At 41.0% G+C, this 27192-nt stretch overlaps 1 protein-coding gene across 2 annotated transcripts in view; it reads left to right on the plus strand.

Annotated features, from left to right (window-relative positions):
• The window catches only part of aifm4 (apoptosis inducing factor mitochondria associated 4), a 71687-nt gene that overhangs the window by 11178 nt on the left and 33317 nt on the right, over positions 1 to 27192 (plus strand). For both annotated transcript variants that reach the window (XM_048612638.1, XM_048612639.1), the window contains exons 5-10: positions 2432 to 2476; positions 2585 to 2666; positions 5766 to 5878; positions 18245 to 18331; positions 23627 to 23718; positions 24218 to 24348. In XM_048612638.1, the coding sequence (XP_048468595.1) occupies positions 2432 to 2476; positions 2585 to 2666; positions 5766 to 5878; positions 18245 to 18331; positions 23627 to 23718; positions 24218 to 24348 (550 nt within the window). The remainder of the gene's footprint in view (positions 1 to 2431; positions 2477 to 2584; positions 2667 to 5765; positions 5879 to 18244; positions 18332 to 23626; positions 23719 to 24217; positions 24349 to 27192) is intronic.

Here is a 27192-nt window from a genome sequence, read left to right on the forward strand (position 1 = left end):
TACCCTTGCCTGCTACCCCTAGCCCTGTGGAAAGTCAAGCCAAAGTGATCAAATCTGGGTAGGTCACATTGAGCATGTCTGGTCTGTCTAGCCCAACCTGACTAACTCTTCTCTCCACTTTACAATCTGAGTCCCAGGCATATCAAGTCGAGGTGCCAGACATATCTTCCCACCTCCCCTATCGAAGTCAGGCTGTTGCTGACTCTTGATGACCTCCCCTCCTGCATTGCCCTTTCCCTTCCATGCTCTATTGTCCTCCAGCAACACCTCCATTTATGTCGAGTTGCACCCTTCACGATAGTTAGCTCTTCTGCAGCTCCGTATGTTGCCTCCAGTCCCCACATCGGAGTTCCTCAGCTTCCCTACTGTAGCAGTGGCCTCTGACAACTTCCCCATGACTTTTAGTGGATGGAGCTCCAGGACTGGCTGTGGTCCACTCCCTTGAATGACTTGGACAGAGAGCCCTGCCTGATCTGTGTACAGCTTCCCTCCTAACATATTGCAACTCGCTGGCTGGTTGCACTGGACCCATTGGCTTGACCATGGCTCACTTCTGGACTGTAGGGGTATAGACTCCCTGACCCCAGATGTCCTAAGTGGCTGACTAACAGTATCTAAACTCCTGGACTGACATTGGAAACTGGCGTTGACTTACTTTGCTGGAACCCCCTGACTGAAGGAGGTCTCTTTGACTTGACTGAGAACTGCTGCCCTTAGTCTTGGAGAGACAGCCATTTGGTTGATGTGCATGCAGTCTGTTTGCTGCATGTGAGGCTGGCACATGGCAAAGATGTGAAACTAACATACCATGGCAGGGCTGCTAGGTGCAGTTAATAAGTTCTAAAGAGACCAAACAAGAATCCCTGAGATACACCCTAGCTGAATCCATGGGCTGGATGCAAATGTTCTTCGTGCAGTGTTGCAATGAAAGGTGCCAGTACACTCAAGTGCAGCATTGAATTGCGGGAATGTCTTGTAAATGGATCAGGGATTTGCCATGTGAGTGTGATGAGACTAATATGTGTTGCATGTGGGCACTGACCAGGGAGCATGCTCTGAGATGGTATTAGGTGTCCAAGATGGAGGTCCAGAGGAGCCAGCAGTGAGCTAGAGTCACCAGGTAACCAACTGCACTATCTTTCATGTCAGCGACTATGACTAAACAGTTTCTCTCCTGTGGGTGGCAGAATAGAAAAACTGCAGTTAAGTAATAATGTGAGATTAATGCATGCAAATAGGCCCCTTGCCGCTCTCTTTTGAGTGTCTTGTCTCCCTGATTAATGCTTAGGTGGGAAATGGGGCTTTCTATTCTCTGTTGAGAAGTTCCTTACTGGTCATCTCATGTGATTCTTCCAATTTTGCCGCCAACACTCGCGTCATTCAGGGGCTGGACTTATTCCACCCAAAGACTTTATCTGAGGCACAGGTCCATGTGTGATGTGTACTACTTGATTTCCGCTCAAGTGGCTATTTCTCATGTGCAAGGCTGTGCAATAAAATTTGGGAGATGTATCGAATGTTACAGTGGGACTAATCCCATCCTGGTACAATATCCACACGTGCGCTGTGTAGCAGAATCCTTGCAAGGCAATCTGGGGCATGAACCTCAGCTGATTAAATTCTTCTCCCACTTGCTAGGACTCAGGATGCACAAATCAATTGTGGTGTACAACTACTGTTCTAGTTGATTAGTTATTTCAGCACCAGAAGTGGGATCCGATCTAGAATCTAGGTGATAGTCAGTAATCAACAATAGATTGAATTGACATCATTTCCATGGTTTTGAGTGCTATTGTTTGTGACTGTTGTAAAGTGTGGATTTGCTGCAAGGTCTGATGACCTATGTCTCTCTGCCTGCTTGGTCATATTGCTTTTGGATCATTCTTGTTTTCCAAGCTTTGTCAAAAAGTAAATTGAGCTTGAATTCAATCTGCAACTGTGAACGAAGTGTCTTTTGATGAATGTGAAGGACCATAAATCTTGGGTCTCCATTTGAGACTATTTGGTTATATTTGAGACTACCGGAATGAAAGAGCATTCACAAACACCATCAATGAAGCGAGGCTCAAATTTTCACACAAATGTTTTCTGGAATGTGTTGTTCATGTAGGATGTAGTTTATACACTCCATTGGTCTTTTTGTTTTTGAAAAAGATTGACTTTCTTTTCATTGCGCTTCATTATAGGTTATCTGGGCTATGAAATCCTAGCATCCCTGAATAAGTCCAGCCAACAAATAAAACGGATGAATACGTTTTCTTAATCTTCTAAATAATGCTAGTATGATGCACGCCTTAAATAAATTATTCATTTCTATTAACCTTAATGTTGTTCTTCTTTCTATTTCTACAGACTAAAGTCCAGGATGGCGCCTTAAATAAATTATTCATTTCTATTAACCTTAATGTTGTTCTTCTTTCTATTTCTACAGACTAAAGTCCAGGATGGCAAGGTTATTGTATTCACGACTACTGCGGTAAGTTTCTGTGACTGATGGCAAACTTTGAAAGAAGTTTCTAGATTTTCTTACCAGTTTGTTTGTCCGCTGATAAATAGGATTCATTATGTTCTGTGTTTTAAATAGGCCTTGGATTTAAACAGAAGAACCCAAAACATGGTCACTCAGTCACTAGCAAATAAAAATGTCATTCTTCTTCTAGGTGGAGGTAGGTTTAATGTCTCAATTTAAAAGTTGTTTTTTTGTAATTTATGAAGTAAAATGATTTCTATCTTTCATGACTCCAAGGCTGCAGTTATCTGCTGTGACTGACTTGCCATGGACTGTAATGCATAGCCAGGGGACCCAAGTTATACAACAAATGACATGCTGAAAATGTGTTTTCACTTAATGTTGATCATATTAAAAAGTGAGTTTATTCAAATGCCTTCGGATTCAATAAATTTCTAAGGTGCAAGTGTTTTAACTCTATCAAATGTGATAGAATAGGCATTTCACAGCTTGGCTTTGGTCAGCTGAGTTTATTCATCCTCCTGCTGTTTACCTTAAATTACTTTGTCCCCTAACAATGTTCCCTTGAATGTGTGTGTCTGTGTGGCTGCACAAGTCCAGGAATGTTCTGTGCATTCAGGTAAACAGGCAGCCTGAAACAAGGAGTTCAAGTAGGGGTTGGAGTTATGCATCAAACTCCAATCACAAAGCAATGAGTGGCTGGAGACAGAGCGAACAAAGGTGAAACTGTAATTGTTGTAGCAAGCATGGGAGAGAAGGGAAAAGTGATTGGAGGAATACCCAACATAATGACTGGAGGGACAAGAAGTTTGTGAGGGGTGCAGTGGAACTATGTCTGCAAGACAGCCGTGTGCACAGAGGAGTGCACATAGAAGGCCTCAAAGCCTCAAGACAACATATGCTCAGTAATCCAGGTTGATCAGTGAAAGATTATGGGAGAGAGAGAGAGACTGTGTAAATCGCCCCAGTAATGGTTTCGCTTTTTTGTTATTCATATATAGGATGTAGCCAGCGTTTTCTGCCCATGTTTACTTCTCTTTGAGAGAGGTTGGTAAGCTGTCTTCTTGAGCCACTGCAGTTCGTTTCGTGTAGGTAGATTACCACAATGCTATTAGCGTGTGTATTCCAGGATTTTGACCCAATGACAATGTAGGGATGACAATATATTTCCAAGTCAGGGTGGTAAGTGACTTGGAGGGGGACCTTCAGGTGGTGGTGGTCCCATGTATCGTTTGCCTTTGTCCTTCTAGATGATAGTAAGTTTAGAAGGATATGTCTAAGGAGCTTTGGTGAATTTCTGCTGTGGATCTTGTAGATGATACACACTGCTGCTACTGAGCGTCAGTGGTGGAGGGAGTGGTTGCTTGCGGATGTGGTGCCAATCAGGTAGACTGTCTTTTTTTTTTGGTGTCATGTATCTTGGGTGGTGTTGGAGCTGCATCCATTCAGACAAGTAGAGAGTATCCCATCACACTCCTGACTTGTGCCTTGAGTTGTGGACAGGCTTTGGGGAGTTAGGAGGTGTGGTACTCACTCAGGATTCATAGCCTTTGACCTGCTTATATGACTAATCTAGTTCAGTTTTTGGTCAATGGTAATCCATTAGGATGTTGATAGTGGGGGTATTCAGGGATCATAATGCTATTGACTGCCAAGGGACAATGATTAAAAGTGCTCTCTTTTTTTTCCAGATTGTGATTGTCTAGCACTTGTATGGTGTGAATGTTATTTGTCCCTTCTCACCCTAAGCCTGGATTTTTTTTTAAGCCTTGCAGTATTTGGACAGGGACTGTTTCAGTATTTGAGGAGCCACTAATTGAATATTATGAAATCGTTAGTGAAAGTCTCCACTTTTTGACCTTATTATAGAGGAAATGTCTTAAGTGGAGTAGCTGAAGATGTTTGGGCCTAGATCACAATGCAGAGGAACTCCTGCAGACATGTCCCGGAGCTGGGATGACTGACTTCCAACAACTCAAGCATCTCTCTTTATGCCAGATGTTGTGATAAGTTCCAGCAGAGGTTTCCTTCAGTGCCCATTGGATGGATACATGAAGAAGAAGGGTTTAGAGGGATATGGGCCAAATGCTGGCAACTGGGACTTGATTAATTTAGGATATCTGATTGGCATGGACGAGTTGGGCTGAAGGGTCTGTTTCCATGTTATACATGTCTATGACTCCAGTTTTTATAGGACTTCTTGATGCCACGTTTCATCAGATGTGGCATTGAAGTCAAGGGAAGTCCCTCTCACTTTTCTGAATTGGAGTTCAGATCTTTTATCCATGTTTGAACCAATGCAGAACTGAAGTCAGGAGCTGAGTAGCCTTGATTTTGTCCCAAACTGAGCATCAGTGAGCAGGTTATTGCTTCCTGTACAGACAATAAAATTCTCGGGTTTTTAGCCTGTCATTACCAAGAGCATTCAGAGGAAAAATGTTTGCATTGCTTTTCAGAAAAGGCAATACAATCTGTCGTGAATAGCATAGAAATGTTGCCAAACTTTGTATTATCCACCCTTCATTAGTATTTGCATCTACTTCATAAATTCTTACCTCCAATCATGGGTTAAGGCCCTTGCAACAGTGAAAAATGGGAATTATTTGAACTCTGCATTGAGAGTCGGTGGCTCTGCTGAGTACAAGTTTCCCTTGTATGTGGATCCCAGCTCTTGCCCCTTCCAGAAAAAGATTGGATCTGATGGAAGTGGGAGCAGGGCCTCCACATTCCAGATCCTGTCTGCCATTTGTTTTGAAGGTTGGTCAGAGTCTACCTGACCCTGAAAAAGTCGTATTAATTATTGTACTTTTATGTATGTTGTCAAGAGGCAGTAAGAAGTTGCTAAATGCAACTTTCACTCCTTTTCCGTTTGCCTTATAGATGCAATTACTGCTCATGCCAAATTACTGTCTTTTATGCATGTCAAAAATTCATTTCTTATGCTCTCCACCAGAGTGAATTGCTCCTAGTTGTCCCAAGGGAAGTTCTGTGAATGGCTCCCCATGACATAAGAGAAAAGCATTAGGAGAGACAGTAGGTCTATCTTGTAATTGAGAATATCATTGTGGCTGATTTCAGAATAATGGTAATAGTATCTTAGAAGCAACTGTACATTTTCTACTATGGGATCAAACCTCCAAGTAAAAAGAGGATGTTGATTTTAAAAGAAAATGATGTAATTTTTAAAACAATCATACCTTTTTCAGTAAGATATTGCGGTTGTGAGAAAATGGCTGTCTTTTAGCAATACAGAAAGTTTCAACCAACAGTATTGTATTTTTGTTTCTGCCATAAGGTCCAGCTTCATTAGTCTGTGCAGAAACTCTTCGTCAGGAAGGTTACACAGGACGTATCATTCTAGCAACCAAAGAAATGTACTTGCCTTATGATCGTCCAAAACTCAGTAAGGTTAGTAAGATAATAAGTCTTTTTTTTTGTGTGAACCACCTATGAACAATAAGTCAGAATGCTCAATAATATCATTGTTTTTGTGAGTAACTTGGTGTTTTTAATAAACTTAGTTTTGTAACACAGGTTAAACATTATTTAGGCTCTTTGTAATGCAAGATCTGTACATCTGGAATTGTGTTTGAAGAATGACAGACAAAAGAGGTAATTTTTTTTGTTGTGGAACAGTGGTTAAAACAAAATATTTACTTTGCTAAATAAAATGGGAGACAAACAGAGCTTGTGTGCTTTTGGGATGCTGTGACTGTCCTCTCAGAGTTAAAATGCATGTTTTTAAAACATACCCACATGGCCCAAATCTCACCAGACCCCATTTTGATGCCATTACTAGCATGCATACAGTGATAGTCCATTGGAAGTTTGCAGAGAAAGAAAATTTTGGTGTCAGTCCATATGCAGTGTTGATTGTCAGCAACAGTAGTATCATTTTGGAGCTCCACGCTGAGCAGTATCCTGCTTTTAAGTTTAACTGTGCTCAGCTGAACACCAACACCATAGCCCTCCCAATGTGCCCCAACCTCTTACAAGAACTTTGTAAAAGGGCCATCATTCCATATTATTGTAGTTTTGATTTTCTCCTACCTGTTGCCACAATTCTACAAGTGTTTAATGCTTTCCATAGTTATTTCAAAAGTCTGCAGGGAGTGATGGGCAATTGCTGAAGGATTTTATTCCCAGAAGTGGCTGCATTAGTAGCAGTCCCCTTGCAATGCAGCAAGACTTGAAGAATCACAAAACACCATGCAGGACTGAGTAAGTTACTGGAAGAGATTCGGGTTGTGGGAGAAGAAAGGCTGTCCCCTAGAGGGAAGAAAATGTAAAAACTCCTAACATAAGAAATGTATGTACGGCTCACGCTGGAGTTCCATTTTCAAGTATATCAAATGAATTGGTCCAATTTGAATCATTTCTAAATTACTGTTACTGTTTTATTTTCTTCTGGTGTAGGAGAGAGTGGCCTTCTAGGGTGTTCAGGGAATAATTTTCTTGCCTGAACCTCTGTTGGCAACAATATGTAAGATGTTTGTCTTTCCATAAGACTGTCCTCCCTCCCCTGCTGTAGCCACAAAGAAACCACATCAAGGCAAAGATTGCCAAATTGAAAATTAGCTACTGCATCATGATTGGATTCACAAGTGGGTAAACAAATTTAGACGTTAATTCCAAGATTGTAAATGTAGGCTCTAAGCTTATCACAACCTGTATGCCTCTTAACATTGATCTGAGACTTGATGGCCAGATTCCCAATGCATCAAGCTTTTCTTTGTACATACCGATCAGTGTCCTTCTCCCTTTGAAATCCAGTGATGGATTGAGCAGTGTGTTACAATTGTTGTGAAATTTGATCATAAATATTCAGTTTTCATCTTTTGACTTTAATAACTGAGACTTCCATGAATTAAAATGGTTTAATAAATGACAATTTTGAATTAATATGGTTTCTCTAACCACCTGACCAGTTCGGGCAACCCACATGAATATTTAAAAAAAACAGGCTGCCTTGGAATTGCCATTTTAATCAAGAGGCACTGAAATTCAGTGAGGAGTGAAGAAATTTGTATCTTGTTTAACACACACTTGCGTGATGACTGCACATTTCGAGACATCAAAGGCTATGTACAAGTGTCCTGCTAAAAAGAGAAACCAATTGTGTGTGTAGGTGGAATGGGGTGGTACGTAATACAATGCCTCTCTTTCTTTCGCTAAAGAAAATCTTGAAATATGATACCTAAGTGCTAAAATCGGTTTTAAAAAAGAAACAATTGTTGCAGCTGACCTGAGAGGAATTTAATAAAAAAAAGACAAACTGTGACCACTCTTTACCTGATTGGAGGAAATGTCTAAGGTTGTGTTTGTTATTAATGGTATATTGCATTTGAAAATTCATTCATTGGCGTTAATAACTAGAGAGGTATTGAATTTCCTGCAGCATTGGAATTAGGCCTTCAATGCTCAACTCCATGACTGTCAGCTCCCACTTATTTGGCTATTAAAGGTTTTAGTAAACCAAGTCTATGTTTGCTGTTGACCCATTATGGGTGGCAATGATTAGACTATATTCGTCAGAAGGGAAGTTTTGATTGTAATAGAGCAGTTGAGCAGTAGTATTGAAGGTATAGTTCAGAGTTTGGAATGACATGTATACAAGGCTTGGTCTGGTTTAGGTCTTGTGACTTTGATTATTAGTTGTTTTGCTTCTGTCGAAGCTGTTATCAATGTAGCTGTAGCTACATTTTACACTGAAGATATATGGCATCTTTTATAGTTTATTGATTCTGGTTGGAGTCACCCTATCTCCACCCCACCCGATTCTGAACAAAGGCATAGACTTCCTTTTCCTCCTTATCATATTCAATTGGAGGTGCTATCTTGGTTCCTATGGGAACATAACTAGCTTTGTTTGCTGTTATGCTCTTATTTCTGTTGCTGTTTCTGTTTACTTAGTTACATTACATTTTACTTCCTCTCCGTTGTCTAGCTTCTCCTAAGGTACCCACCTTTTCCTACTGTTGTCTCAACTGCAAAGCATAGGGTTTTTTAAATTAATGCAAAGATAAAACAAAACATAACACACTGTTTCCCAGATTGATGCAAAGGTGAAACAAAACGTCTGTAACTAGAGAGCGGGAGAGATATTGCGAGGATTAGAGTAGAAGTATATAAACAGACAAAATTACTAATTATGCATATACCCTAATAAGCAATCAGTGAATAAAGGAGGACTCCGAGGAACTCGAAACAAACTGCATGGAATCTTATGGGTATCTAAGCGATGTGGGCATTGGTGAGTTGTTCGGCAGAACCTGGTGATAATTACAGTGAGACCTGTCTTGATTCAGGAGCAACTCCTGTTATCTTTTATGCTTTTCTGAAATAGAGTGGCGAGGTTTTCACTAGGAAGCGGCAAGATGCTAATTGACAGGGATTAACCTTATTAAAAGTATTATTAAATGCATAACGTGCCTCATAATATTCAGCCTTCCATCTTTCCATAACATGCTCAATGTCTAGAAAACTTGACAAGGAAACCAGCATGGGTACCTGACAAATGCAGCTTGCCAAATGATCCCTGGTGCCTGCGACCAAACCGCAGACCAGGGCATGATCCATGGGCACTAGCCACATGCACCCATGGATATTGACATTTGTCATGTGCCGACCCCTTGTGCCCATCTGAGCTTTTCTCCTATGCACTGGCAATACTCTCTTGACGCACAGCAATAAACATTGAAAGGCTGCAGTGGGGACAGTTTGCATGTGGCACCAAACTCAGACTGGACCAGGCTGCGTCATGGAGCTACTTATTTGCTCGCTTAGTGCTCATTCACTTAGTGCTTATCTGGATGATCACAGCATCTCTGTCTTGCCTTGTCATGTCTGCTAGTCCATGACTGGCACAAAAACAGACAGCCTGTCTTGCTGCTAAGCAGTCCTAAGTCTATCTGGTGCATATCTTGTAGAATGGCAGTGTGCTATGGTGATCTGCATCTGCCAGCAATTTATGTGGCAAACACACTCCATGTGCCATAAGCAGACAGCCACGTATCCAACACTTGGGGGAGGAGACCTCAATGAAGTCCATGGAGGCACCATCAGGTTAGGGGGTTCAAGCACAGTAGGTTAAGTGCAGCCTTCCAAACCAGTCAAGGACATTGGCCACAAACAGGAATCTTTTTATTGGTTAGGTGGTCCATGCCTCTACTGTTTAGGGAGTGGGTTATGGTCAGTCTATTTAGCTTTGTAGCAGCCATTCAAGGGTTAAGGCTAATGTGGTCAGGAACATGTTATAGGCACTAGTCAGGGGTTTGAGTGTATTGTATCTGGGGCTGTCCTGTCACATCAGTCAAGGGGGTGGGCGTGGTCAGTCAATTGGATCTGCCCACAGAAACTAAGGGGGGGATAGGAAGTGGTTGGGGAGCACACAGGTCTGGCCACTGCCATGTGAAATTACTGCATTTGGAGGTGACTACATTGCTTAGCTGGTTCGTCACTGGAACCTACAGGTGCTGGGGGAAAGCCCAGTGAAATTATGAAAGGGGGCAGTAGGATTTGCAAAGAGAAGGGCTGAGAAGGGTGTAATGCGAGGCAGAGTTGTCCATGTCAGGAGCACCCCGGCTTCAAGGGTTTAGCAGTGTATGACCACACCTGGCATGGTCACCTTGTATGCCAGGGGCTGGGTGGAAAAGGCAGGCAAGTGCAGCCAGATATAGATGGACTGAGTGGGGACTTGAAGTGTGAAGCAAGAGGGTTCACGGGATGAGCAACTAGGAAGGGAATGTGGATATTTGAGAGCTCTCTGGTACATTTAGGCTAAGGCTGGGAGTGCCTGGAAGAGGAGTGTTCACTGTCACCTCCAAGTGTGCACAGCGGGAAACAATGGCTGTGACCACATGGCGTGAGCAGAATAATTGACTCAACCTGTAAGGGAGGGGGCTGCAGCAACCACTGACCATCGGGCTTTTACAGGGAAAGATATTAGTCATGGCCCCATGCACTGTTCAGCACACACACCTGCAGGCAGCCTACTCTCCAGGCATTATACAGCATTGACTGTCTCTGTGTTGTTCCTTCCTGGTGCAGCCACTGATGGGGGAGCTCATTAATAGCTACAATATTGTACACAGAGAGAGTGAAACATTTGGGATGATGATCCAGATGTGACAAAAGTGTCAGTGTTACCCAGTGCCATGTATATTGTACTGATGCATGTGCCCAGTGTCCATACCAGGCACTATCATTCTGTGAAATGATGGTGCCTAGTATCCTGTATGGAAGTCCTTTTGAACAAACAGTGAGCTGAAGTTGCCAGGTACCCACTCTGATTTCTGTATCAAGCAATCTGAGTACCTAGTTTGCTCATGGAGAGTGGTGGGATAGGAAGCTGCTTATTAATGAGGTGAGATGTGCAGTTAATAAGGTCATTAACAAGCTATAATAGGCAACTTGCTGCTGACAAGCAACAATCTCAACTAGATGCCTGTAACTTAGTTAAAAGGTGCAATGAGTTATTCCTGATTTCGAGATGGGTCTCCCTGACATCCCTTGCACTTCTGCCACATTTTTGCAATGGCCCATGTCCTTCAGGCCCCTATAAGATTCTGTCCCATGTTTTTAGTTCACTGTTCCAAATAATCTCTGATCTGTTTGGGGGAAAAAAAAAAGTTACCTTTGCAGTACTGAAATCACACATTCCCAAATTATGATGATCTATTAAACATAGTTTATCACACGAGCCTTTCACCGTTTTAACTTCTTGTCGATGTGTGTAATGAATGAACATCACAATTTGAAATGGTTTGATGCAGAGGTCATAGAAGTGAGCAGGCATCATAGAGTTAGTGACTAAGGGAGAATTTTTCAACTATCTAACACTTGAGCCCAGGCTGACACAAGTAAGAATGTTCAGTCCCATTAGCACACTCCAGTAGCATTTAGACCGGCTTTTAACCCTTGTCCTTATGTATTTTTCAAAAGGGAGACACAAAATGTGTCTGCAGTTTGGAACATAGTGTGCAGAGTATGGCTTACTGTTGAGCACGAGTTGTCAGTCTCTAATTATTTACTTAATCACAAGTGATTAAATTTCAAAACTGGTGTTTTGCCTCTTTCTCACCACCACCCCCCCACCACCTGCTTTGAAGGGCTGTTTTTGAAATTTCCTTTGCACTCGGGTGTGCCACTCTGTGGGTCTCTCTCTGTCGCTAGACATTTACATCCACAGATATTTCTGGCTCAACATGTCTTGGACTTAAAAGTTTTAAATGTCCACAGTACTTTGGGATTCTGACTTATCATCACGAGACATGTCATGAACTGTTTTATTAAAATAAGATTGTGTTCCCAGCACCATAACATGCAAACCTGTATAAATACACAACATCATAAATGCTTTAATCTCCATAAAGCACAAAGACCATATTCCGTATGCACGTATTCTGCAGGTACCATTTGCTTATGTAATTTTTAATTTGCTTGCTCAGGATGAGCTGTGGAAATTTTAAAAACCAAGACCATTCATGCCATTTTTTTTCCCCACAGTATTTCAACTGCTTTTCTGCTACTGTGTTTAGAGAATTGATGTCAATGTTCACCCTTACTCCTTTTCAACTTAATGAATGTGATGCCTGCGCATGCTATGTTTGTATCATTTAACATGGGTGCCATTGTTTTGGCTCAGTCTGCAGCTGGTTATGTTAATGTAGGACACTAATGCATCACAATTCTGGTGGTTGTTACAGACTGCTGATAAGATTGTAATAATGCAAGCTGTGGAACTATAATACAAAATACTTTTCAAAGGCTGAAGGCCAAGGCTTGCCACAGGCTGGGTAGAGTACAATCAGTTTTTCATTTGAACAGCATTCTATTTGGGAGTGTTTAAAGCTAATATTGAGCTTAGAAGAAGAAAATGCTCCCTCAGGATTGGCAAACTCTAAGTTCTCTTGCTAACCTAATGAATTTATCCATTGAGTAATTAAGCAGAAATTTTTGGGTCGATCCCTGAATTTGTTGAGTTCGCCGACCTCAGTATCGCTATAAATATCGTCAGCAGCCTAACATTAGCATGGGAAAGTTTGAGCAGGATTTTAGTCCTGATCACAACGCAACAGCCCATTTTGGAAGTGTTTATTTGTAGTTCATGCATAATTTTGCAGATTTTGTGCAGATGGCATCTGTGCTGCAGAAAAAAAGCCTATGATTAATCACTGCTGAAGTAACTCCATGAATATAGATATATAACTTCAGAAGGAGTAAGAGCTAGGCAAAGTATGTGCCTGCAAGCATCTTTAACAGCTATCAAGTCATAGCCATACAGCCCGGAAACAGACCTTTCGGTCAAACCAGTCCATGCCGACCATAATTCCAAACCAAACTAGTCACACCCGCCTGCGCTTGGCCCCTATCCCTCCAAACATTGTTTTCATGCACTTTATCCAAATGTCTTTGAAACGTTGTAACAGTACTCGCATCCACCACTTCCTATGGAAGTTCAGTCCACGCACCAATCACTCTGTGAAAAAAATTGCTCCTTGTGTCTTTTTAAAATCTTTCTCCTCTCATCCTAAATATATGCCCCCTAGTCTTGAAATCTGTCCCTGTCCTGTTCTGAGGCTGCAGTTATGGTTATAGCATTTGGTAGTTTTCAGTGACGATGTCCTTAGTGAGGAGGAGATGCCTTACACATTACTCCTCTGTGGTTGAGATAGGAGCATTCCTTCTGAGGAACTGTGCATTGATCTGGACTCCTGCTCATTCTTCTGGTCGTGCTTTAGGCCAAGGGGAATATGAAGTATTCTCATTCATTTCTGAAAGTGGTCTGTGAGGAATTATTATAATCAAGTTCTGCACAAAGTACAAAGTTCTGCAACACCCACCACACCACTCTTTTTTTTGTAGACTTTGTTTCCAGAGTTGTTCAAACAATCAGATACTTCAACATTCACAGTGAGATCCAATACAAATAAATCTGCAACTAACATAATTGTTGATCCATGTAATTCTGGCAAAAGGTCTTTCCTGCTGCCGAACATGTGTTCAAGATTAAAGAAAAGCTGGTAGTTCAATATTTCAGCTACAAAGTAGCAATGTTGACATCAAACTTTAACATCTAGTGAAGGTGCCCTATGTGGATCCTAATAACCTCACCACTATAGTGTCTGGCAAGCCTAATGCCGGAAACATGAAATGTTGCCACCCAGGAGGGAAATGGCTCTTGTAGTGTTGACTATTTCTTCAATGTCTTGAGCAGTGGACCGAAGAGAATTAATCGGAAATGTAAACTGGCCTTCAACAGTTCAACTGACAGGGAATACAGAGTAAATAAAAAGTGACATAAAGGCAGCATTAGCAAGCAAAATGAAGCTTATAAACAAACATTCTAACTGTTGCAGTGGGTATAAAATGCTTTGAAACTTCTTGACATTGTGAAAGGTCGTACATAAATGAAATGATATGTCTTTCACAGGATTGGCAGTAGTTTACTTTCAGGCAGACAGTCTTGCAGCATACTGGTAAGGTCTATACTTTTTAAGAACGTAGAACAGTACAGCACAGTACTGGCCCTTTGGCCCACGATGGTGTGCCGACCTATTATCCTACTAAGATCAATCTACCCTGCATACCCTACATTCTACGATCTTCCATGTTCCTATCCAATAGTCGATTAAAGGTCTCTCAAGTATCTGACTCCACTACCACTGTCGGCAGTGCATTCCACTCTCTGTGTGAAGAACCTACCTCTGACATCTCCCCTATATCTTCCTCCAATCACCTTAAAACTATGCCCCCTCGTAATAGTCATTTCTGCCCTGGGGAAAAAGTCTCTGACTATCCACCCTATCTATGTCGCTCATCATCTTGTACACCTCTATCAAGTCACCTCTCATCCTTTTTCGCTCCAATAAGAAAAGCTGTAGCGCTCTCAACTTTTCCTCAAAGACCTGCCCTCCAGTCCAGGCAGCATCCTGGTAAATCTCCTCTGCACCCTCTCTAAAGCTTCCACATCTTTCCTGTAATGAGGTGACCAGAACTGAACAAAATATTCCAAGTGTGGTCTAACCAGAGTTTTATAGAGCTGCAGCATAACCTCACGGCTCTTAAACTCAATTCCCCTGCCAATGAAAGCCAACACACCGTACGCATTCTTTACAACCTTATCAACTTGGTTCGTAACTTTGAGGGATCTATGGACGTGGACCCCAAGATCCCTCTGTTCCTCCACACTGCCAAGAATCCTGCCATTAACCCTGTATTCTGCATTCAAATTCGACCTTCCAAAATGAATCACTTGACACTTTTCCGGGTTGAATTCCGTCTGCCACTTCTTCGCCCAGCTCTGCATCCTGTCAATGTCACTTCGCAATCTACAACAGCCCTCCACGCTGTCCACAACTCCTCCAACCTTCGTGTCATCGGCAAACTTACTAACCTACCCTTCCACTTCCTCATCCAAGTCATTAATAAAGATCACAAAGAGCAGAGGTCCCAGAACAGATCCCTGCGGAACACCACTGGTCACCGAGCTCCAGGCTGAATACTTTCCATCTACTACCGCCCTCTGTCTTCTATTGGACAGCCAGTTTTGTATCCAGACAGCCAAATTTCCCTGAATCCCATGCCTCCTTCCTTTCTGAATCAGCCTACCATGTGGGACCTTATTGAATGCCTTGCTAAAATCCATATACACCACATCCACTGCTCTACCTTCATCGATGTGTTTTGTCACATCCACAAAGAAATCAGTAAGGCTTGTGAGGCTTGACATGCCCCTCACAAAGCCATTCTGACTATTTCTAATCAAAACTGTACTTTTCCAAATAATCATAAATACTATCTCTCAGAATCCTCTCCAATAATTTGCCCACCACAAAGGTAAGACTGATTGGTCTATAATTTCCAGGATTATCCCTATTCCCTTTCTTGAACAAGGGAATGACATTTGCCACCTTCCAATCTTCTGGCACTACTCCATTGGACAGTGAGGACGCAAAGATCATTGCCAAAGGGGCACTAATCTCTTCCCTCGCTTCCTGTAGTAACCTTGGGTATATCCCGTCTGGCCCAGGAGACTTATCTATCCTCATGTTTTTCAAAATTTCTAGCACATCCTCCTTCCTAACAACAACCTGTTCGAGCATATCTGCCTGTTTCATGCTGTCCTCACAAACATCAAGGTCCCTCTCACTGGTGAATACTGAAGCAAAGTATTCATTAAGGACCTCCCCTACCTCCTCTGACTCCACACATAAGTTCGCTCCTCTGTCCCTGATTGGCCCTACCCTCACTCTGGCCATCCTCTTGTTCCTCACATAATTATAGAAAGCCTTGGGGTTTTCCTTGATCCTACCCACCAAGGTTTTCTCATACCCACTTCTAGCTCTCCTAAGTCCATTCTTCAGTTCATTCCTGGCTACCTTGTAGACCTCTAAAGCCCTGTCCGATCCTTGCTTCCTCAAACTTCATTAAGCTTCCTTCTTCCTCTTGACTAGATGTTCAACATGTCTTGTCATCCAAGGTTCCTTCACCTTACCATCCTTTCCTTGCCTCCATGAGACAAACCTATCCAGTACCTGTAGCAACTGCTCCCTAAACAACCTCCACATTTCTATCGTGCATTTCCCTGAGAACATCTGATCCCAATTGGTGCTCCATAGTTCTTGCCTAATAGCATTGTAATTCCCCCTCCCCCAATTAAATATTTTCCCATACTGTCTGCCCCTATCCCTCTCCTTGATTATGGTAAAGGTCAGGGAGTTGTGATCACTATCACTGAAATGCTTTCCCACCGAGAGATCTGACACCTGTCCTGGTTCGTTGCCAAGCACAAAATCCAATATGGATTCCCCTCTAGTCGGCCTATCTACATATTAAGTCAGAAATCCTTCCTGGACACTCCTGACAAAATCTGCTCCATCCAAACTATTTGCACTAAGGAGGTTTCAGTCTGTATAAGGGAAGTTGAAGTCACCCATGACAACAACCCTATTAGTTCTGCACCTTTCCAAAATCTGTCTCCCAATCTGTTCCTCAGTGTCTCTGTTGCTACTGGGGGGGTCTATAGAAAACTCCTACTAAAGTGACTGCTCCTTTCCTGTTTCTGACTTCCACCCATACTGACTCAGTGGAGAAACCCTCCTCCACGACCACCCTTTCTGCAGCTGTGATACTATCCCTGATTAGCAATGCCACTCCCCACCTCTTTTACCCCCCTCCCTATTTCTATTGAAACATCTATACCCCGGAACATCCAACAACCATTCCTGCCCCAGTGTTATCCAAGTCATCGATGTTAAGCCAGAAACTCTGGGTTAAATTTCTATACTAAACCTCACAGCTCAGGAGTACTCAGGGCATAATTCTCTGTGCTGTTAATCAATCTGGAAAACCTTCCATCGCTATTCCCCAAAGGAAAGAAAATGTCTGTGTGAAGATATGCTTTCTTAAAAAAAAAATCGGGATTCACCACCATCCAATTTGGCAGTGCTCTGGCCTTTTTAGAATGGTTTTAATAAGGAAGGCTAATACCTGTCTTATGAATGCCTAATTATTTTGAGAGCAGGCAAACTGAGCAATTTAAGTTTCCTAACAAGCCTGCTGATGCAAGACTTGTCCTAAATTGTATAGATGAAGAAATGAGTGAGGAAATTGCTTTACCTATGTAATATAAAAATATTATGATCCCAGCTACTAGATAAAGATCAGATCTCAGAATGAAATCTGACTTGATTGACTGTTTGTTTGTTTGTTTGTTTTTTGATTTGTTTCATTAACATTATGGTTTAGTCATTGAAATATATTCATATGAGGCTAAAGATGTTCTTCAACAAGACAGCATAAGTTTATTACACAAAAGAAATAAAACAAACCATGCTATTGGTATAGTTGATAAGGTCTTAACATAAATAATAAAACAAAGTTTCAACTTGTTTTCCAATACTATCCTTTGCAGAGAATCAAGCCCAGAATAATTCTTCACCTATCTCCAAAAATTTAAATTTCTACTTCACTGACTCCTTCCAGTTTTTACTTGAATTGACATTCTTATCCTAAACTTTCCTGGTTTGGAAGCCTCTCAAACTAGAGAAGACACTGTAATGACTGACTGACTGGTTTCCTCAGAATTGAACTGAACTAAACCGGCTAGGAAAGAAATTTGGTTCTGAACTCCACTCTTAATTCTTCTCCACTAAAAAGTTAGTGTGCCTGAACTGAGCTAAAAGCAAAACTAAAGGTTTAATGTATTTACAAACCAAAAAAAGTATCAACATCTTATTCAGTTAACACTGCAGGAGTTCTCCCAGGCCCTTGTTTTTATTCATGTGTCTTCTTGGAACTGGTGCTTTTACGTCATTGTTCTTGAAGGACTTTCTGACCTCTTTCTTTTAGAAAAAAACCCTTTCGCAGACAAACCCACATCTGTATGTTTCTCCTTCAAAACTAATCCAAATTCCAAAAATAATATATTTTCAATACCTTTCATCACTATTATTCCATAATCATAATTATTGTAACTTTAAGATCATCTTCACAATGTAAACTTGTGATGTGGCCATACACTGGTCAGCCTTTCTTTAAAATATAATCCTTTCATTCTGCTTCACTACTTCCTTTTCACTCCTGGGTTGGATGGGGACAAGCATTTGCATGAGCTGAGAGCTGATCATACTAGTTTTATCAGAACACGTTGTTTCAGTGGATGCATTTCAGACATTAATTCAGCCAACGTAATGTAGTGCTTTCTTTCATTCCCTGTAGAAAAGTATCATGATTGTATTTGCTGACCAGATTTTTGTGTGTTTTTTTTAGGCTTTAAACATCAGCATTGAAAGTATTTTGTTGCGGAAGCCAGAGTTTTACTCAACTTATGGTATTGAAGTGTTAACCAACAAGGAGGTGAGATATGACTTCACTCTTTGTAACAGCATTTTGAGTATTCTTTGCCAAACTAATGACTTTTTTTTTTAAAAAGTGTCACCATTGAAAAGTGCCCTAAAAGAGGCTTGTGCCTTTCAAATTTCATCAGTGCTTTCCATGTTCAGGAGAAGAACCTTCACAATTCAACTTTTGAGTGGAAGTGTGATCCAACTTTACTAAAGCTGGGAACTAGATCATTTCCCAATGTATGTATTTTTGTTTTCACCTCATTCTCAATAATTGCAAGAAATTGAAGAAGGTGGATGGGAAATTCCTGATTTAAATAAATTTAACTGTGAAGAGAGGGAAAATAATTTGGTATCTATGATTTCCTCCTGATGTTATAGTGACAGCATTAAGAAATTTCCTCTGGTTGATATTTCTGAGCATTTGTACATGTTGAACATGTTTACAATTTCAAGAAATACTCATCGGAGAAAGTGCTGCTGCATTTCTAGATACTGTTGCTGCACATAGTGACGGAATGAAGTCAGCCAAGAGAGCTACAGCCATCAGAAAGCAGAAAAGATGGGTTAATGCTTCACATTTATCACAACTCTTCACTTGAACCTTTAATCACCATTTGCTCCTTCTTCAAGCACTTCTGCATCTTTTAGCATAAATTCTCACAAGTAGGTGCTGGCTGCAAAGAGGTTTATCCAGCACAACTGTCTATCAGGACATCACAGATGGTACTTTGTGCTTTGGTAATATGCACTGAGAGACGGTAAACTTCCCCTCTGCTGACGCGTATTCAGAAATGCACCCCCACAGTGTTCTATTGCACTGAAAGAAAGCAAAGACACATTTCTGAAACTGGTTGAAGCATACAATTTATGAATTATTTTGAAATGTATTGACTATTTTAATATAGGCAAGCACAAGAGCCATTTTATTCCCAGTAACACCCCATGAAGGAATGACAGGTGCAGTTTGTACAATAGTCTTTGTAAAAAGTTACTTGTAAGAGGAATGATGGTGAGCACACCAAGACAGCTGCCATGTTTCTTGGATTTTTACTGGAAACCATTAGGCAGAGATTTAGATTCATCTTTCATCCAAAGAAAGTCCCTCCAAAAATTCAACATTTCATGCAATACTACAGTGGAATGTCAGCTTGAACAACAACTATCTGCTTTGGAGACAACAGGATTCACATCCATACCAAAATAACAAGGTCTTTTTTTTTTTCAGGAGCTACCTTTTGATCTTTGGGGACCATGTTTTGGTTTTCAGAAGCTCCTTTTCCATTCTCACCAATTCCATTATTAGAGGATGCAGTGGCATTAGTAACAATACCATCTATTTGTGTTGACATGGGGTATCTGATGTTGCACAGAAGCAACTGTTCAGGATCTCACAGCATTATGGCTTGTAGTTTACAAGAGAAATGATGAGGAAACTCCCCTGAAACTGACAGCAAAATTCTGGAGTCTGCACATTCTCAATTACATGTGAAATTCAGAAGATGTTGTTCATGACTTTATGCTTCCTGGCAGGGTCTACTTCAATTTGATGGCAGTCAATTAGAAAGCACTGAACTGATGAGGATGCACCAATAGTCTCACCGTAGAAACGGTTGGGGGCGCGGGGAGGGTGCAGAAAAGGCTGAAAGAATTGTATCTGGATTGTGTATTACATTCATTGGTCTTAATTTTATCAAAAATCATCAAGCTTGGGGTCCTTCATGGAGCATTCCCCTCCATGAGAAATTGATTTTTTTTTTCTCAGGCAATTTTACATAACTTGTTTTTATGATGTCTGCACTATGTTTCTATGGCATCATGCATTTAGCCAGCAGTGGAAACATTCGACATTCCCAGGACCTTCCAGAATTTCTGTCACCGTCACCATACTTGGAGTGCAGCTTTACACAATGTCAAGCACAGCAAGCCAGAAACTGTCCTTCTCAGTGCACATTGTGAGATGGAAATGACAAAGGAAAGCTTCTGATGGTATATTGCTGGCACAGGCAACGCTACATTGCAAATACAAGCTCATGTTTTTGAAAGGTATTGCTATTTTACAGAGTCATGGAGTTGTGCAGCACAGAAATAGCCCCTTTGGTCCAACTTGTCCATGCTGACCAGGTATCCTAAATTAATTTGGCCAAGTGGTACTATCACTGGATGGTTAATTCGGACACCCAGGTAATGTTCTGGGGACCCAGGTTTGAATCCTGCCAGGGCAGATAGTGGAATTTGAATGTCATAGTGTCATAGAGATATACAGCATGGAAACAGACTCTTCGGTCAACTAGACTATGCTGACCAGACATCCTATATCTATCTGGTCCCTTTTGCCAGCATTTGACCCATATCCCTCTAAACTCTTCCTATTCATATACCCAGCCAGATGCCCTTCAAATGTTGTAATTGTACCAGCCTCCTCCACTTCTTCTGGCAGCTCATTCCATATACACACCACCCTCTGCATGAAAAAGTTGCCCCTTGGGTCCCTTTTTATATCTTTACCTTTTCACCTAAACCTATGCCCCCTACTTTTGGATTCCCCCACCTCAGGGAAAAGACCTTACCTATTTACCCTATCCATGCCCCTCATGATTTTATAAACTTCTATAAGGCAACCCCTCAGCCTCAGCCTCAGCCTCAGCTGTAGAGAAAATATCCCCAGCCTATTCATCCTCTGCCTACAGCTCAAACCTGTCAACTCTGGCAATATCCTTGTAAATCTTTTCTGAACACTTTCCAGTTTCCTGTAGGATGGAGACCGGAATTTCACGCAATACTCCATAAGTGGCCTAGTCAATGTCCTGTACAGCTGCAACATGACTTCCCAACTCCTATACTCAATGCACTGACCAGTAAAGGCAAGCGTACCAAATGCCGCCTTCACTATTCTACCCCAATTTCAAGGAACTATGAACCTGCACTCCAATGTCTCTTTGTTCAGCAACACTGCCCAGAATCTTACCATTAAGTGTACAAGTCTTGCCCTGATTTGCCTTTCCAAAATGCAGCACCTCCCACTTATCTAAATTAAACTCCGTCTGCCACTGCTCAGCCCATGGGCCCATCTGATCAAGATTGTGATGTTCTCTGAGGTAACCTTCTTCGCTGTCCACTATACCTACAATTTTGGTGTCATTTACAAACTTACTAACCATACCTCCGATGTTCACATCCAAATCATTTTATATAAATGTCAAAAAGCAGTGGACCCAGCACCGATCCTTGTGGTACACCACTGGTCACAGGCCTCCAGTATGAAAGCAACCCTCCAGCACCCTCTGTCTTCTACCTTTTCAGCCAGAATATGATAAAAGTCTGTGATAAAAGAGCCTATTCAGCCTCTCTGTATAGCTCAAACCTTCCAACCCTGGCAACGAATACCTGTCTAATGGTCCATCTACAACGGCCACCCATCCTTGGTGCTGAAACGTGTTAGAAATATCTCAAAGAGAGTGCTACCCACTACCTAATTCCCAGCATAACATCTGTAGCATAATATCTGGTCATTGTTCAATGTGGGAGTGTCACATGCGGGAACTCATTAAAAAGCAAGGCAAGACAAAACAGTGAGCCTCTGAGTTCTGAATGAGGTGTCAAAGCACATAAAGGAAAGGCGGGGCAAGACAGATGCTGTGAGCATCCAAGCAAGCACAAAGTGAGCGAGGGCTAAGAGATCAAGCGAAGATCCCGGAGGTAAAGCCGCCTCGAATGCATGATTCAGGTGCTGTCTCTGTGCACAAAGTGTCCTGGCAGTAACCTTACAATGCAAGATGTGGGTGCACTCTAGCTAGGCCAGCATTTATTGCTCATCCCTAGTTACCCAGAGGGCAGGAGTGAAGGAGAAAGCTGTATCCCGACTGGGTCGGGGGTATGGTGAATCTGATGTGTGTCTAATAGCAACCTCCATGCACCAGGTTTGCGGGTGGTCATTGCCATGTAGTGTGTAGAGTGAGACTTCTGGCCAAGATGGAGGCCCAGGGACCAAAACAGTGAGCTGGAGCCACCAAGTATTTTCCGTGTGTTTCATGAGTGATTGCCACTGGTTTCTCTCTGGTACGTGGGGTGGATAGGAAATTGCATAGAAATGAGGCAAAATTAGGTATTAAAGTGACATAAATGCATGCAAATGGACATCTTGTCTTTAACTAGCAAGATTCTCCCCTTGCTGGTTAAGCCTTGAGTAGAAAACCAACCTTTTTGTTTTCTTGATGTTGAGAATTTAATTTTTCTGTTCTCCCCCTTTTTTACCCACAACATTCAGAGGCTAGGAAAATCCAGCCCATAATTATTATTGAACTGAAACTTTCTTGTGCTTCTGAAATAAAATCATTTGCAGGATGTCTGTTAATTGTGATATGAAAATATACTTTTTCCTTTCCAAAACCCATTTGTTCATGATATCTGTTTCGTAGCTTAGTTCCATGTTTCTTTCCTAATCATTTATTTCACTACCATTAAAATTTTTCATTTCAAAGCATTACAAAAATCAGTGGCTTTTACTTCCTGGTTTCTTGTCTGTGTGCATACTCTGATTTGATTGGCTGCTTGCCTTGCTTGATGACATCACTGCTTTTGCAGACCTCTTGGTTTATAACCGTTTCAAACTGATGTCTGCCAAGATGAATTCCACACCATGGAGATGATTAGATCATTGTGGAGAATTTTCTTCCAGTTTCATGTTATATTGTAGCTTCTTTCTTCAAACTCAGTTTAAAATTGCTGGGATGGTATATGTGGATGGGTCTTAAAATATTCTGCTGCTTCTGGATTCTTTCTTCTTGCTTTCCTGCTGAACGTTGACCCCTTCTGAAGTGTGCTGTTCACAGTGCTGACCTAGAAACAAGCTCTTGTGACTAAAGTTTGCATAAAATCCTAACCTTCATTTCATTGACCTAGCTTTCTAGAGTATTCATAGTTGAAGCCTAACAGATGAGACACCGGGAATTCAGTACTGCATCTGAAGCACTGATTATTTTCATTTAATTAAAATTAAAAATTAATTAATTAAAATTAAAATTAAAGTGTACATACTCCAGGCTCTAGTTTTTGTTGACTCTATGTTCAGTCATGTAAAAACGCAATGGATCACACTAATATTGGTTTAATTACATTAGTTCTTTGGCATGTACAGAGCATGTTGGTGCCACCAAGGATAAATGAACATATCTTCAGTTAAAGAGATGAAGAAATGAAGCTTTCTGCTTGCGTTCAGTTCCTCTGAATATTTTTGTTTTACATCCAGACGGTGTCTTTTAAGGAGACCACTTTTGGATTGAAATGTATTTTTCTGTTTTGTGTTTAGGCCACATCAGTGAACACAAAAAAAAGGAAAGTCAGTTTCAAAGATGGAACTAAACAGTATTATGACAACTTGTTGCTTGCAACAGGCAGCATGTAAGTGACTGACTACCTTCAAATCAATCCTTGTTATGAGTAGCTGCTGCTGATCATCCCACACGTGGGTTGGGTTCCCCATAATCTGCTTGGACCTTTTTGATTTTATTTGACACTAGCCTGTGTGAGAGGTTGCCTGTATGAAGGGAACCAGCTTACAATCTGGGCATTTAACATACATGAAAAAAAGGAAGTTTTTTCTGTTTATATCTGTATTTGTGTAAGCCAAATGCAGAAGTCTTCCACAGTACATTTTTAATTATATGAGAAGGTCGTTGCAATTGCTTTAACCTTGATGCTGTCTTGACAATGAAATACCCATTACCATCAAATTGCCTCACTTTTTATATTTTAAGTTCTTAAAGTCAGCATGGTTTGTGCTATAAACTTAAATATTCTGGCTAACAGCCCAGCCATTGAATAAAGCATGTAGCATGTTTGTGTTTCTTTTGAGCTTCCGCATTGTCCTGTTTATGGCATATTGTCTTTCTAAATACAGACCTAGAATGCTTGGTTGTCTAGGAGCAGATCTAGGAAACATTTGTCTCTTGCGCAGCCTTGATGATGCGAACAGAATCAATGAACTCGCAACAGCAAAGAACATTATTATCGTGGGATCCTCATTCATTGGTAATTTTTAACATTTTGTATTGAGAAGCTTTGCTCACAATTTAGGTATCTATTAATTAACAGAGGGCTAGAAATGTTTTTGGACATGCTTTATGTAGTAGTTTCACAAGGCAGTACTGTACTGTTATATATTACATTTATAAGCCATTGGTGATTAGTACTGAGGTAGAATGCTACCATCAATGCTCCTTTACGTGTTAAGTATAAGGGTCTATTGAAAAAACAGTAGTAACAGAATAAATCACTATTGAGGCTTAATGAGAAGAAGTACTTGTTTTAAGAACAAAACATAACATGCCTTTTTCTTAATAAGGTTATTGATTCTCATTGCTTAAAAACTATATTAAATGAATAGCATCTCCAAGTTGTTTGTTCTGTTTTCTTCAAATATTTAATTATTCTGCAATACTTCAGTAAATGGCTTTAAAGATGGTAATCTTGCATAAACTGAATGCTGTTTTTATTCTCTTGGTCTCTTCAAACTTTTAAACTCTGCATAATAACAATGTCGGAGTATTTTCCTTGTCAGCAAGCTTTTAAACTCCATTATGCTGATATAAGTTGTGGACTGTTTCTCTGCGCCCTGCAATTTCATGCAAATGTTTGAAACTTTCTAATATATGCAAGAGGCAAATTTTCCTATTTTGCACTTAGTACAGCTACCCAGGTAGAGAAAGAAAAGAATTGGACGATCATTAACCTGTAAATTACAGATTATTTCATTTTTGAATCCAGTGATTGCTTTTTATCTTTTACAAGGACAAAACTGATATTCCCTACTTAAAAAGGTTTTGTATTATATTTCTGTAGTGATTGGAACCAGGTGGATCTTGTTGACTGGGGTTGTTAACCTGGGCCAATCAATGACCTTAGTCAGGAAAGCCCTGGCTGACCAATATAAACAGGAGATGGGGCTCTACTTGCTACTGGTTCTTGGGTCACATGGGTGTTTTCTCTGGTGGTGGACTATCCATAAACTTATTTACATGCCTGTTGTTTTTATTGTGTCTTGTACCTACACACAGCCAGGAGCTGGAGAAAATAACTGTAACCAGGAGATCTGCTCCTAGGCCTGGCCATTAAAAAAAAAATATAACCAGGAGATTAGAATCTCCTTAATTCAGGGGATTGACTCCGAGCTGGCTGGCCACAGCCAGTGTACTGAGCACAAGTAAATAAAGGGTGACTGGGTGACGGGATACCGGCCTCTGTGCAGTTATTTCAATTTCCAGAGATAGCAAGAACTGCAGATGCTGGAGTTGGAAATAAATTTCTGAAGAAGGATCCCAACCCAAAACGTCAGACTTCCTGTTCCTCTGATGTTGCCTGGCCTGCTGTGTTCCTTCAGCTCCACACCGTGTTATCTACTTTAATTTCCATATCCCTTTGCTGTTGAATCATTTGAAACCTGACCTGTATGAAAACATTGCTTGAACTTTAACAGCCCTTATACTTTTACAGCAATAGCAACAACCAGGAAAACAATCTTTCAAGGCCTTGTTAAAAAACATTGTTTTTGTTTTTGTTTTTGGTGCTGCATCAGAATCACAGAATACCTACAGTATGGAAACAGGCCTTTCGGCCCAACCAGCCCACACCCACCCTTGGAGCATTCCACCCAGACCCAACCCCCTATGACTCACCTAATCTACACATCTCTGAACACTATGGGCAATTTAGCATGGCCAACCCACCTAGCCTGCACATTTTTGGACTGTGGGAGGAAATCTGAGCAGCCGGAGGAGACCCATGCAGACACTGGGAGAATGTGCTAACTCCAGACAGACATTCGCCTGAGGATGGAAACTTTGTTGCTAATTTAAGACTGACTGAGGAACAGTTTCCCCTCTCTGAGGGTTGAGAGGTTTTGGAACTCCTTGCCATAGCGAGCTGTGAGGACAGAGTCCTTGTGTATTTCAGGCTGAGAGAAGTAGGTTCTTGGTCAGTTGGGATTTTAAAGGTATAGGAAAAGAACAGGAAAATGGACATGAGGAACATTGGATCAGCCATGATCCTGTTGATTGGCAGAACTGGCTCAGGGTGCCTACTTCTGTTCCTAATTTGTATGGTCTTATCTTTGTGTATATTGACCACAATTACTGATAAGGAAGGCCATTTAATCTATCAAAAATCGATCACCAAAATCATTTAAAGTCATATCCATGTTGTGACTTGTAATTCTTCCTTAAATATTTCTGCTTCTGGTATCCTATTTGAGAGATCAAAGCAAGATTAGCTGTTATATGTGAAGAGCTTGCTGATATGCATTCTAAGTTTTTCTGACAAGTTTAAACTCTACTCTTCTTTTCCAAATTTAATTTTGTTTTAGTCTTTTCTCATCCTGTTTACCATCTTGTCTGCTGTTTGCAATGCTTCTACAATTCCCCGTCTCAGTAACTCAACTCAGTGAAATGTGAACTGATGGGAGCTGTGTACAGTTTGATCATGACTTCCTTTGACTGTATACTCTATTTTTCTAATGAAGTTCAACTTGCCATTAGCTTAGTTAATTGACAGACGTGTTAAAGCCAAAGTTAAATTCCATGAGACATTACTTACCTGGTTTAAAATCAAGTTGAAGAACTGCTATACATGTGCATCACTGTACATTCTTAGTTCAAATAACTTGCAAATTAAATGAATTATTAAATAAAGCAGTAATTAAAGGGAAATCAATGTAATTTACATGATGGGTTAAATATCTGCTTTTTTGGTAAGTGAGTGGGCAGCTTTTCTGCCAAGGCAACAGACCTGAAATATAAAGTGGGTGGTATTTGTTACATCAGAAATTAGAAATCACAGCCCAAACATTGCTGTAATTTCAGCAAATATTAGATCTCCACT

Source organism: Rhincodon typus, chromosome 26 (genome assembly GCF_021869965.1).
Source record: "Rhincodon typus isolate 14 chromosome 26, sRhiTyp1.1, whole genome shotgun sequence".
Taxonomy (NCBI): Eukaryota; Metazoa; Chordata; class Chondrichthyes; order Orectolobiformes; family Rhincodontidae; genus Rhincodon; species Rhincodon typus.